The following is an 11,223-nucleotide window of genomic DNA, read 5'->3' as shown; positions in this document are numbered from 1 at the left end:
GAATAATCTCGTTTCTTAACGAGATACCGATCTAGGGAGATAACTTCAGAGATGCTGCATGTTTTCAATGACGTCCTGACATTGCAAGGGCGCATATACGATAATATGTTGGAAGGTGGAGAAATGGCTGGCGAGAGAGGAGAAGAGGAAGTAAATCCACTAGGAGTACGTTAAATTAATAACTTCCGATGTCTTCCGATCGAGAGAGTTTTTTATTTACAATTCACAACGAATAAGAGTAATTTTTAGTTGTACAATTTACAAGAGTATTGCAAACTTATCAAATCGGTTTATCAAGTTGAAATTCATAGCTTCGTCCTATCCTATTAGGAAAGTTAACCTTCGTAATTAACCTTCCTTCGTATCGGAATACGTTTGCAGCTTTACGAAGGTGAAAGAAATGAAAAAGGTGATAGGCATGGTAATGGAAAAGCTTTGCTTCCAAACGGCGATATGTACGTCGGACGATATTGCAAGGGATTGAGGCACGGCGCGGGACTTTACGTATTTAAAAACGGTGCTCGTTACGACGGTGAATGGAGACAAGGCGTTAAATACGGTCAAGGAACGTTTTGGTACCCTGATGGAACGCGATACGAGGGTAAGAGACGACAGATAGCCATTGGGCAAGGATGACGACAAAGGATGGTCGATTTTGAGCCTAACTAACAATTTAAGAATAAATAAATGATGAAATTCAAACTTTTAAGCCTTTTTTCGTACTATCCGAAGCCTTTTATTTAATGAAATCTCTATCTTTCTCTTATCGTTTTAAAGCACGATTCACATTTTTAAGTTTTTTTTTTTTATTTAGTTGTTTACATTCACGATTTGTCCGATTTGGACATTTGGTAGAATTTTTTGGCTGTTTGATTATCATGCGGGTGGCTACCCTCAGCGGGGTACCATCTTCGTGTTTGTTAGGTTATATCCTTTATGAGATCTGACATTTTTAAGTGGCGTGAATTTTCCTCCGTAACCATACAGGGTGATTCGTAAATAAATGTTCATGCTTTAGGCAATGAATCTACATATTAAAATATGTAGCTAAGAACCGTACGTTCTACGTTCTGCGAATTATGAACGATCGAAGAAAGTATCGGAAGCGTCTGCACGTATTTGCGCCGAAGACTTTGAAAAAATTTTCTTTGGTCATCCATAACTCGAAAATCAACGTACGTACAGACGTATGTTCGTACGAAGTTTTTCACGCGTTCCGTAGGTGAGTGGAAACGTGACATGAAATATGGTTTTGGCGTATATTATTACGTAAATGGCGACGTTTACGAAGGTTCCTGGAAGAAAAATTTTCGACACGGCATGGGATCTTATCTTTACGCCGACACGAACACGAAATTTATGGGCACGTGGATCAAAGATCGTATGCAAGGGCCTGGGCAATTAATTCACCCTCGACATCGATTCCACGGATTTTGGCAACTGAATTTGGCGAGTTAATATTTATACGAATTATTTCCAAAATGTTTTATTAGTACGTTACTATATATATTAAAGCGTGGATAAATACTAATAAAAGTGTAACGTAATAGCCTTATGGACGCGGCTGCTTCACTTTTGAAAACGCTTGCATGCAACATGGACACTACGTGCACGTGAAAGATCCTGATTACGACGAGACAAAGGAAGAACCTGTCGAGGTGAGAATTCGTTTTTTAAGATATTTATCTTTCTTACGTAAAGGTAATAAATATTCGATTCAGCAAGGACAAGTAACTGAACCTGCCACGTTAGAAGCCGAGGCTGGCGAAGGAAATAAAAAATTAGAAGATACCGAGGGTGTGAAACTGGAAGAAGCTAAACCTGAGCCATTTGAACCGCTTGCTTTAAAGAAAGGCGTTATCGCATTATGGCGAGCCCGTTGCATTACGCCGTATAATGCTGATTTATTGCCACCTGAGCCAGTACCTCTACAGGAAGAGGTGAGATATGCATAATCAATTGGAATTATATATATGTACACGGCGTGCTCGTTCCTTCTTCACTAAACCATGCTTATATATAAACGTATACCGCGCAACTATTCCACGATATTCAGATTTCAAAAATTTGCTTCAGCGTGCAGAGATTCGCTTTAAAAAAATGCAAGTAGAACAAACGAACCATCTGAAATAATTGCTTAGGCTTTCAATGAATATTTCCAATTATTTCCATTTTTATCTGACTGATTGTCGACACTGTGTTTATTAATAAAATCGCGATAACCTGCATTCGGAATCTCACTTTATCTTACGCAATACATCCGTTTTTGTAATTCCGTAAACAATTGAGTCACTCAACGAGCTATCTGTGATGAAGCTTCGCAAATACGAGTTCCTTTCGTACAACTCTAATAATGAAGGATAATCGATATTTTTTCATTCTAGTTTGATTGCTTAAAAAATATTTAATTTCTAGGTATCTGTGGACTCTCTATTAGATAGGTGTTCGGAAGATTTAATAATGGCACCGGAACGGTACTTAAAGTACGAAGACGAATACGAAGGTGAAGGCGGCCGTTATTACGAAGACGCTGATTATCCTGGATCGTTCGTTGAAGCAATTTAATTAAAAAAAATCAACGTTAAATGTGAAATAAAAAATATTAATTTTTTCCTTCGATTATAAACTTTTGCGCCATTTGTTAAAGAATCAAGCTTTTCTATGATCTAATTTCAATATTATTTTCTTACCGAAGGTGATAGCATTGTGCACAAGGAGAAAGGTTATACAAATTCGCTAAAATATTTCTCACAATAACAAATAAAAGTATAAAAAGATAATTATAATACAATATAAACTTATACATGTTCGATACCAATTTTGCATGTGGTTAGGCAAAAACGCAACGTGTTTTTAAGCACTTTATTTAGGAAATTATAATAATAAATGTGCGTATGTGCCCATAATATCAGACAATGTAAAGAACTTATTTTACAGGCACACGTAGGTCTTGTTTGGAAGTTTCATTTGACGAAGTGTTTAAAGTATATATGTAACGTATATGTGTACATACGTAAGGTGTATTACATTGAATATCAGCAACAGATATAACGAGGATATGTTTTCATAATATTAGCTAAGCGTACGCTCAACGATTGCAGTCTATTCAGCTTTACTCCAAAGATCGATTTAACATAGTTTTAGATACGCAAATGATTTGTGTGTTTTCTATATGTATTCTTGAAAGCGCAAGCTCGCTAGTATCGTTCGATTATTTAAGTTTTCTTTTTTATTTCTTTTTCTCTTTTATAACGTACAAGCGTGTGTATTTCAAAATTACGTTCGTCGATGGAAACACGTAAATATTCAGATACATAGATAGATATATATATATATATATATATATAGAGAGAGAGAGAGAGAGAGAGAGAGAGAAAGAGAGACGGAGAGAGAGAGAGAGAGAGAGAGAGAGAGAGAGATATGATTTCGAAATATATTTACAACATTTGGTTGAACCGGACATAAATAGGAAGACGAAAATGCTGCTTTGAAAAAATACAAATAGTACAGATTAGTTCATAAGCCATATGAAAGTGGAGAACATTTTTTTTTACATTAATAAAACGTCGAGGAATACATTTTGCTTTTCCAATCGAAAATTCTGCATCCTCCACTACATTAACCTAAATACCAATCAAATACGAAGATTTCTTAAAAATTGTTCTTTCTGACGGCACTAATAAATACTGGCATTCAAATAGTTTCGAAATACTAAAAGGAGCATGTATTTTAATATACATATGTATATTTTATATATATATAGTGTACTCCTTAATCTTCAAACGAGTCTTTATAAAACGGTTATTCGACTACATTGACATAAAGCCTCAATGAAGGTCGAAAGGTTTTAAAAGGACGGAGGAGAGGGCAAAGGAATAAAAAAACGTGTTTTGCGAAGTATCGCAGTCTTTCAACAATAAGCTATTATACAAGTAAATGTAACCATTTTCACTTGTAAAAGAACAGCTGCTGTTTAATTAGACGCCACAATATGAATGTCATGAATCAACACGTTAATGACGGCATAATTTCTCGTATATGTTATCACAGTCCTCGATGACACTTCCGTGTTAGAATATTTTTTTCTCTCTTCTTTTTATAACACGTCCCGAGATTCTACTCAAGTTAAGAATTCGAATCGGATGTTGATACGAGCGACCAATATTTCGATAGCAAAATACTCCGTTTTACGGTTTTACGATTTCTTGGCACAATATCAAAAAAATTCGCATTTGTTGCGAAATATCCACAGCCCTGAGTCGATTAAAACATCATCGACTACTTTTACTTCCGTCTTTCCTTTCCACTTTTTCTACATATACACCAATTTTAAAAAAGATTTGACCTAATTCATAGCAAAAGTCGCCTTAATTAATTAGACATTGAAACGCAATCGAGTATGCTTCAAAAATCAGGGAACGTTGCGACGATTGCAAGCATCAAATTTTGGAATTCGAACGCATTTTATGTGCATTTTAAATGTGCAAACGATCCGTTTGTAGATTGTTGTTTTAAGCATCTCAGGTACGTAAAGCGTGGACGAAATTTTGTGCCCTGTTATAACGTGATTTTTGTATATTCACAAAAAATGTTTGTTTTCAATTTGTCGTTTTGTTCCCAAAATGATAGATTTCTGAACGACTGTTTCTCTCCTTTAAAATAACACCATAGTGTTTTACATTAGATCGGGCGGTGGTCTTTGAAACGCGATGCTTGCTACTGAAATGCTGCAAAAGCCAGCGGTTATCACTCCCAAAAATATGTAAACCGCCGTAATTAGCCAAAAGGCGAATAAATACAATGTTTTGTTACAGTATTTGCCAAGAGATGGATCGTAATTTGGCTCATATTCCTTATATACCCACATCGAGCCTGTGGGCAAACACAGAGTATAAAAATTGGAAAATTATAAACACCCAAAGAAACATTTGATTCGTATATTTGTGTTACTAACCTATAATAAACCAGCCAAGCATGAAACAATTAATTAATGTTTGCGTGGGAGTTTGTCGCATTCTTTCCTCGTCTCGTTCTTCCTGACGTTGACGTACTCTTGCAGATAAATGCAACAACTGCTTGAAAACACCAAAACCACCACCCACTAATAAATAAACAGGAATATACTCTCCTTGTGGGCAATCATAAAGATAAATTCCTCCAATGACCACCATACATATTGGAACTACTATTGTTACTCCTAAGATAATAGTACATCCAACTGCAACCATTGAAATACAAAATTAATAATCCTTGTAATAAAACCTAACAAAATATTAATTCACATTTTTGCTTACTAGTGCCTAGAAGTAAAACAATAATATTTTTCAAAAAGTCAAACACTCCTTTTGAAACTTTATGAGCTTCCCTCATACGACCAAACAATGAATCATAAGACGGAGGTGGAGCTAAAAAATAGAAACAATCGCTTCTTCAACATTCCAATCCTATAAATTGTTATTCAAAATTAAACCGAACAAAGATTTCTCTGCAATGATATCGTAGAGAATGGGATGGTAGAGATATTGTCTTCGCTTCGATGAAATTACAGAAACAATTCGAGACAGACAGAGATACGTATTCTGTTAAGAATATTATTTACCATTTGGATCTATGGCTTCTTCATAGGTAGGTGGTGCACCACAATCGTTAGTCAGAGTCGATGGGTGTCCCAGAGGTAAATTAATATTGTGATACGAAGGTGGAGGGGTATAACAAGTTGATGCTATCTCAGTGCTAGGATTTACATTTTCACTGGTACTAACAAAATTACTTTGATTTATTTGACTTAACGGCATCTCTTCGCGTATGTTGGTTGCTTGAAGCCAATGCATAGGGTTTGCATTAAAGATTACTTGATGATTCGCCGTTGTCGCAACTGACAACAGCACGCATGTATTTTTCTAACCTATAAATAGCTCAGGCTACTTTGGTATCTGTTCGTGCGTCGTTTAAAACTGCATAATATTAAAATATGGCACAAATTCTTAAAAAAGATACAAATCGCGTAATTGGGATCGATTTTATGCGCTTTCGGCTATAATTGGATTGTTGATTCAGTTAAAGAAAAATAAACAATTTCAAGTACAACGTATATGCTGTTGAAAATTTCTCACAACGGTGATTTGTTTGAAGTTCACTGAACGAGCAGAAGGTAAAAATTATGCAACGTTCAGTTTCATTTCAAAAGAAAAAAAGATATATACTCTAGGAATGCACAAGAACTGTTACACCCCCGTTTCAGGAAACACAAAACAATGTTATTACACGAACCGGCATCTACATTTGATTATGCCCACTTCTGGTTAAGCAAACCACTGCAAAATCGTTGCACCGCAAAAGCATGCAACATTTCTTATCGGGTTTATAACATAACGGAGTTATCTTCAAACTCCATTAATTCGGCAACTTGCATTTGCGCTACGATGCTCACAATAAACCATGTGCGACAGACTCTGTATCGAATACTTGCTATATCAATTAGTATCGATGATATTCGATATAGGTCGATTTTCAATCGAGATCTCAATCCTAAGTGCGGGACTATTCGAAATTATAATCTTTAAAGCGCTTTAGATAATTTAAAAAATTAGTGCATGCGAAACGTTTTTCAGAAATTTGAATATATCGAGTTAGGCAATTTACGAATCTAAAAATTTTTCTCAAATTTTATTTGTAAAATGAAATTTTTTCAAATGTCGATATTATAATAGGAATTTGATCTGATAGAACTGAAATCTCCATTGTTATTTAATCTGAAATCTGAAATCTGAGGAAAAACGAAACACTAACGAAGTAGACGTAACATCCTACAGACTATTCTCCATAATCTCGTTAAATAACAGACATAAAAATTGATGCTTAGATATCTTATTTGTTTTTCTTATTTTCTACAATATCATACACGATATTTTTTCTGCACTCAGTTTTACTTCCCGCGATTTCGTGTTTGATAAACTATAAAAAGTCACGCAACCATAATTATACTTATTTCGATCTACTTATAATGTTAAAAGAACGCGATTGTTAATGATCTATTATTTCGAAACAACCAATCATAGCGACAGCACAGTACACAGAAGGTTTTTTATGCCTTTAAATATGAACCGAACACCACTTGGAGAACATACAGATTTTGCTAACAATTGTTGAACGATCTCTGTTAAAAGCCGTCATCATGAAGTTATCGATTGAAAAATTATTATCAGTGGTTATTCTGTCTATTGTTTCGTTATCGCATGTCAAGGTAAAGATTGAAACAATTATATAAATCCACAGTATCGAATATATAATATAGTTCTAGTAGTTATAATTTTTTCTTTATATTTTTTAGGCCATCAAAGTTACAATTACCGATTTTTACGTAGATGTCCCAGACAACGACTTAATCGATTCATGGAGTCCCAGCCTATCGGATAATCTTATTTCTTCACAGATTTCTGTCAAACAGGATTGTCCAGGTGAAATAGAGGTATATCTTGATTTAAATATTGTTTAATTTTAACGTTATTATTTACTCTTATTCGGACTCTACCTTCTCCGCTTCGTCACCTCCATTCCTATCATCCTTCCTAAGTAAATTAGATAGTTATCTACAAAAATTTAATATATTTTCTAATTTCTTTATAAAGCTTGTTAATGCGATAGGTAGCAATATTTTGATATTCCATTTTAGGCCGATATAACGATTTATAACGGCGATGACGTAGTTAATGAAATGAACAAGAAATTTGATAAACCAATGAAGGAGTTGGAAGGCTATAATATGTGTGCGTCGATAGAAACCCCAGGTTCGGAAGATGATTCGTGCTCTTTAGCACAGGTAAGAAGTTTATATACATATAATACAAAATATTTCATCAACTTTTTAAAATCTCTTTTTTTTTGAGTCGAATGTTGCATAATTACATATTATATATAAAATAATATATATTAATTATATCGATAGGAATACTAATTATATATAACCTATATGTATAACAGCACAAGTTATACATATAGGTACCTCTTTTTTTTTTAATTTACGTATTCATATATTACGTATACATAACTTAAGCTACATATTGATATTAAAATGTGGTTTTCATCATCTAGGGTGAACAAGCACTTTCAGATTGCGATGTAAGCGATTTTTTCAGCAGTATGAACCCTGGAGATTATGTTGCAAAATTTGATTTCAAGCAAGATGACAATCTAGTTTCTATTGCCACACTAAAAGTAAAAGTAGAAGCTGAGCAGTAATAAAATATTCGATTTCGTTTGAAATTACACCACCAGATATCGTTTATATTTATTATATCCAATGCATGATTGTAATTATTGGTTACTTAATGTTGTAAAAGTAACTCCTATTTTCTTTGGATAATAAAGATATTAGCATACACACGGATACTTAATTTTAGGTTTATGTTAACTTTATTTTTCATATATACATATATGCTCCATTTTGTAATATAAAAATTGTAATAAAAAATTCTTTACCATTGTTCAAAATGCATCATTTCCTCTATTATTAATTGTAAATATTATATAAACACTTATAATCAATCTCCATTGTTCTTCGCCGGACACATTTCAAAAAGCTCAACAAAATGGCTTGTTTTTGAAAAAGAGAGATAATAACAAAGCAAAAAGTGGAGATACAAGAGAAGTATGCTAACTTTACTTATATTCCCAAATCTTATTTTATCCGCTCTATACTTTTCTTCTGCCAACGCCTGTATGAATTCTGACTGGACTGCCATCTTTTGTGAATCATCGAGTACATTCTGCTGCGAGGCAATAACAAATAGTACCATTTTAGCGTAATAATATTATTATATATGCTAATAAAGTAACATTTAAAAAATTCTCTTTATCTATTTACACTATATCACGCAGATATTAGTTTTGAATAAACTAAAAATACCTACTTTGATATTACTATTTCTTCCCACATTTAATACATTTGATGAATTATTATTCTTTTCTATAGCAAAATCCCATTATTATTTTAGTATATTACATATATGGCAATGTGGCTAAAAAATAAATAATAATAAGAATAAAATTATTAACAGATAGATGACATAAAATCTTACTAATGAAATGGTAACTCAATTTTGTATTTTTCCTTGGACTCATTAGTTTTTGAAATTTTAGAGGTAGGCATTTGATCTTTCTTATATTCCTAATATTTATTTCTGGTGATTGATATACATCATGCTGTTATTTTAAGAGAATAAATTTATTAAGTAAATTATTAAATAACATTCAATATAAAATTTCCCAAAACGTAATATATTTTATCATTAAACTTACTTTATTATTTTCTAATTTTTCTACTTTTTGTAAGCTGTCAGTGAGACCTGAAATAACAAATAAATGAACGACGTTCGTACATGGACTTACGAATAAAAATAATTTTATATAACACTTTTTTCCAAAACAATTTAAAATACCTTTTGATCGACGATAGACTTTTTCTGAAATCTTTTCATTGAAAGAAACCACATTTGTTGTATCTGAATCCTTCAAATTATACATTCGTTGTGTCGATTAACTTAGAAATTAGAATTTATTTAATTCTTTTCTATAGCAATAAAAACATATCTAGTATAAATACGTATGTATTTATCGTTGAAAAAATATGGAAGATTGATATTTCCATTTTAATCTATATGATCAACGCACTTGTAGTTAACACAATAGGATATCTTGTTAATTTTCGAACACATGATATATTATACGTTAAAAATCAAGCTATTTAGATGCTAAGCAAATTGTTTAATTTTAATGATGTTGTAAATATTAATATCGCGTTTGAATAGTCTTGACTTTTCTCTATGAAAATAGTTACGGATCATGGCAAGAATGTTAACTTCGACATTAAATGCCAGACAAGAAAATAACGGTAAACATGCACAGCCACGGGAAATTGATTTTATGAAGTTTTATTTATATTCAATTTAATTATGTCATTTATATTTGATAGAATGATGGATAGATAGAATCAACATATTTTAAATATATTATTTAACTTATCATTCGAGTTGTCAATTTTTGTCATAGTCACGCGGTCAAAAGTAAACAATCACAAATGGTAGATGCATAAAGTGCGTAATGATTTGAATGATATATTTAATTGTTTAAAACTCTGTGGTATACCGGTGTGGTTATCATCATGGCAAATATTTGTTGCATATGTGGGAAAACGAAATGTTCGTATAAATGTCCTGTATGTGAAGAAGCTTAGTAAGTATGATAGAGGTTATGTTCATAGTTACAATATTTTAAATAAGCTTTAATGTGTAATGATTTTAAGAAATATGAATATATTTACATATGTATATCATATGTATATGAGATGTTGTAAATGATAATGTTGTAATTTTAATCAAAATATAAATTATTTAATATGATAATGCATAGTAACATGTAACAATATTTGTTATTAGTTTGTATTTATTTAGTTTTGAGATAAGAAAATTCTATTTATGTTTAGCGAAGATTTATCAGAATAGATAATAAGAACAGATTTCTTTTAATCAAAATTGATAAACTTTTTTATATGGAAATATTTATATGTTAGTGGTACATTAAAAGTATAAATATTCCCTAAAGACAACTTTATTCTCTAGTTTAATAGTTTATTGTGTGTATTAGTTGTTCCATAGGTTGCTGTAAGGAGCATAAACTAAATAATTGTCAATCACCGAAGTCGAAGTCTCAGGAGAACAAAGTTATAGAAGATACGAAGAATAAAATTAATTATGATTTTCCAACGGAAGACACAGTTCCCATTGAAAAATTGAACCAGTTACATCACAGCGAAGAATTGAAGAACTGCTTAAAGAATCCGCATGTACGAAATATAATGCGTGCAATTTTAACAGATAAGAATCCAACAAGAGCTATTGCTTTAGCTATGACTGAACCAATATTCGTAGAAATGGCAGATGCTTGTTTGAAAGTTGTTGAACCTGAAGTTAACAATGAATCATGTTAATATATATAGATCTATATCACATTAGAACACGTACGAGGAAATTACGATAAAATATTTTTATATATTTGTACTTCTTCTCCTTTGTATCTATATAATCGGTAATATATTTCCTCTAGAAAATTTTTTCTTTAGTTTAAATAGCATTAGAGTTAATCAAATGAATTTTTAAATTGTTATAAATAGGTACGAAATAACATAAATCTCCGGTTATATTTTGTATAAAAACATTTATTAAAAAA

General features: G+C 32.1%; 4 protein-coding genes and 1 long non-coding RNA gene across 6 annotated transcripts; 3 read left to right on the top strand and 2 right to left on the bottom strand.

Annotated features, from left to right (window-relative positions):
* The first annotated feature begins 38 nt into the window (after positions 1 to 38).
* On the top strand, positions 39 to 3,307 carry LOC126865718 (radial spoke head 1 homolog). The gene is made up of 6 exons (XM_050618560.1): positions 39 to 165; positions 382 to 601; positions 1,223 to 1,449; positions 1,551 to 1,658; positions 1,722 to 1,940; positions 2,416 to 3,307. Exons 1-6 carry the CDS (start codon positions 52 to 54, stop codon positions 2,563 to 2,565), a joined length of 1,038 nt encoding a protein of 345 aa, XP_050474517.1. The 5' UTR covers positions 39 to 51; the 3' UTR covers positions 2,566 to 3,307.
* LOC126865719 (uncharacterized) lies at positions 2,849 to 6,473 on the bottom strand. 2 transcript variants are annotated; one of them, XM_050618562.1, is made up of 5 exons: positions 6,271 to 6,473; positions 5,600 to 5,905; positions 5,295 to 5,405; positions 4,955 to 5,218; positions 2,849 to 4,872 (listed from the first exon to the last, which is right to left on the bottom strand). In XM_050618562.1, the coding sequence occupies exons 2-5, from the start codon at positions 5,829 to 5,831 to the stop codon at positions 4,676 to 4,678; spliced, it is 804 nt and encodes a 267-aa protein (XP_050474519.1). In that variant the 5' UTR covers positions 5,832 to 5,905; positions 6,271 to 6,473; the 3' UTR covers positions 2,849 to 4,675. The 2 variants fall into 2 exon arrangements, with proteins under 2 accessions (XP_050474519.1, XP_050474518.1); XM_050618561.1 differs by having other exon boundaries at positions 5,600 to 6,473.
* A 603-nt stretch (positions 6,474 to 7,076) lies between these two features.
* Positions 7,077 to 8,380, top strand: LOC126865722 (uncharacterized). Its single transcript, XM_050618564.1, has 4 exons — positions 7,077 to 7,243; positions 7,331 to 7,468; positions 7,673 to 7,819; positions 8,092 to 8,380. The coding sequence occupies exons 1-4, from the start codon at positions 7,175 to 7,177 to the stop codon at positions 8,236 to 8,238; spliced, it is 501 nt and encodes a 166-aa protein (XP_050474521.1). The 5' UTR covers positions 7,077 to 7,174; the 3' UTR covers positions 8,239 to 8,380.
* Positions 8,381 to 8,472: 92 nt separating this feature from the next.
* On the bottom strand, positions 8,473 to 9,712 carry LOC126865726 (uncharacterized). The gene is made up of 3 exons (XR_007689642.1): positions 9,438 to 9,712; positions 8,910 to 9,344; positions 8,473 to 8,768 (listed from the first exon to the last, which is right to left on the bottom strand). It is a non-coding gene; the product is annotated as an uncharacterized LOC126865726 (long non-coding RNA).
* Positions 9,713 to 10,021: 309 nt separating this feature from the next.
* On the top strand, positions 10,022 to 11,048 carry LOC126865723 (zinc finger HIT domain-containing protein 3). The gene is made up of 2 exons (XM_050618565.1): positions 10,022 to 10,230; positions 10,642 to 11,048. Exons 1-2 carry the CDS (start codon positions 10,160 to 10,162, stop codon positions 10,982 to 10,984), a joined length of 414 nt encoding a protein of 137 aa, XP_050474522.1. The 5' UTR covers positions 10,022 to 10,159; the 3' UTR covers positions 10,985 to 11,048.
* Positions 11,049 to 11,223: the final 175 nt, after the last annotated feature.

The sequence above is a fragment of the Bombus huntii genome, chromosome 5 (genome assembly GCF_024542735.1).
Source record: "Bombus huntii isolate Logan2020A chromosome 5, iyBomHunt1.1, whole genome shotgun sequence".
Lineage (NCBI taxonomy): Eukaryota > Metazoa > Arthropoda > Insecta > Hymenoptera > Apidae > Bombus > Bombus huntii.
Note: the sequence above shows the minus strand (reverse complement) of the source record. Positions and strands in the feature narration are given on the sequence as shown.

Coding starts and splice junctions, on each gene's coding strand:
- LOC126865723 (XM_050618565.1), top strand. CDS start 10,160: ATGGCAAATATTTGTTGCATATGTGGGAAAACGAAATGTTCGTATAAA. Junction 10,231..10,641: donor CCTGTATGTGAAGAAGCTTA/GTAAGTATGATA, acceptor TGTGTGTATTAG/TTGTTCCATAGGTTGCTGTA.
- LOC126865719 (XM_050618561.1), bottom strand. CDS start 5,831: ATGCATTGGCTTCAAGCAACCAACATACGCGAAGAGATGCCGTTAAGT. Junction 5,406..5,599: donor AGAAGCCATAGATCCAAATG/GTAAATAATATT, acceptor TCTATTTTTTAG/CTCCACCTCCGTCTTATGAT. Junction 5,219..5,294: donor TGTTTTACTTCTAGGCACTA/GTAAGCAAAAAT, acceptor CAATGGTTGCAG/TTGGATGTACTATTATCTTA.
- LOC126865718 (XM_050618560.1), top strand. CDS start 52: ATGCTGCATGTTTTCAATGACGTCCTGACATTGCAAGGGCGCATATAC. Junction 166..381: donor AGGAAGTAAATCCACTAGGA/GTACGTTAAATT, acceptor ATACGTTTGCAG/CTTTACGAAGGTGAAAGAAA. Junction 602..1,222: donor TGATGGAACGCGATACGAGG/GTAAGAGACGAC, acceptor CGCGTTCCGTAG/GTGAGTGGAAACGTGACATG.
- LOC126865722 (XM_050618564.1), top strand. CDS start 7,175: ATGAAGTTATCGATTGAAAAATTATTATCAGTGGTTATTCTGTCTATT. Junction 7,244..7,330: donor TTTCGTTATCGCATGTCAAG/GTAAAGATTGAA, acceptor TATATTTTTTAG/GCCATCAAAGTTACAATTAC. Junction 7,469..7,672: donor ATTGTCCAGGTGAAATAGAG/GTATATCTTGAT, acceptor ATTCCATTTTAG/GCCGATATAACGATTTATAA.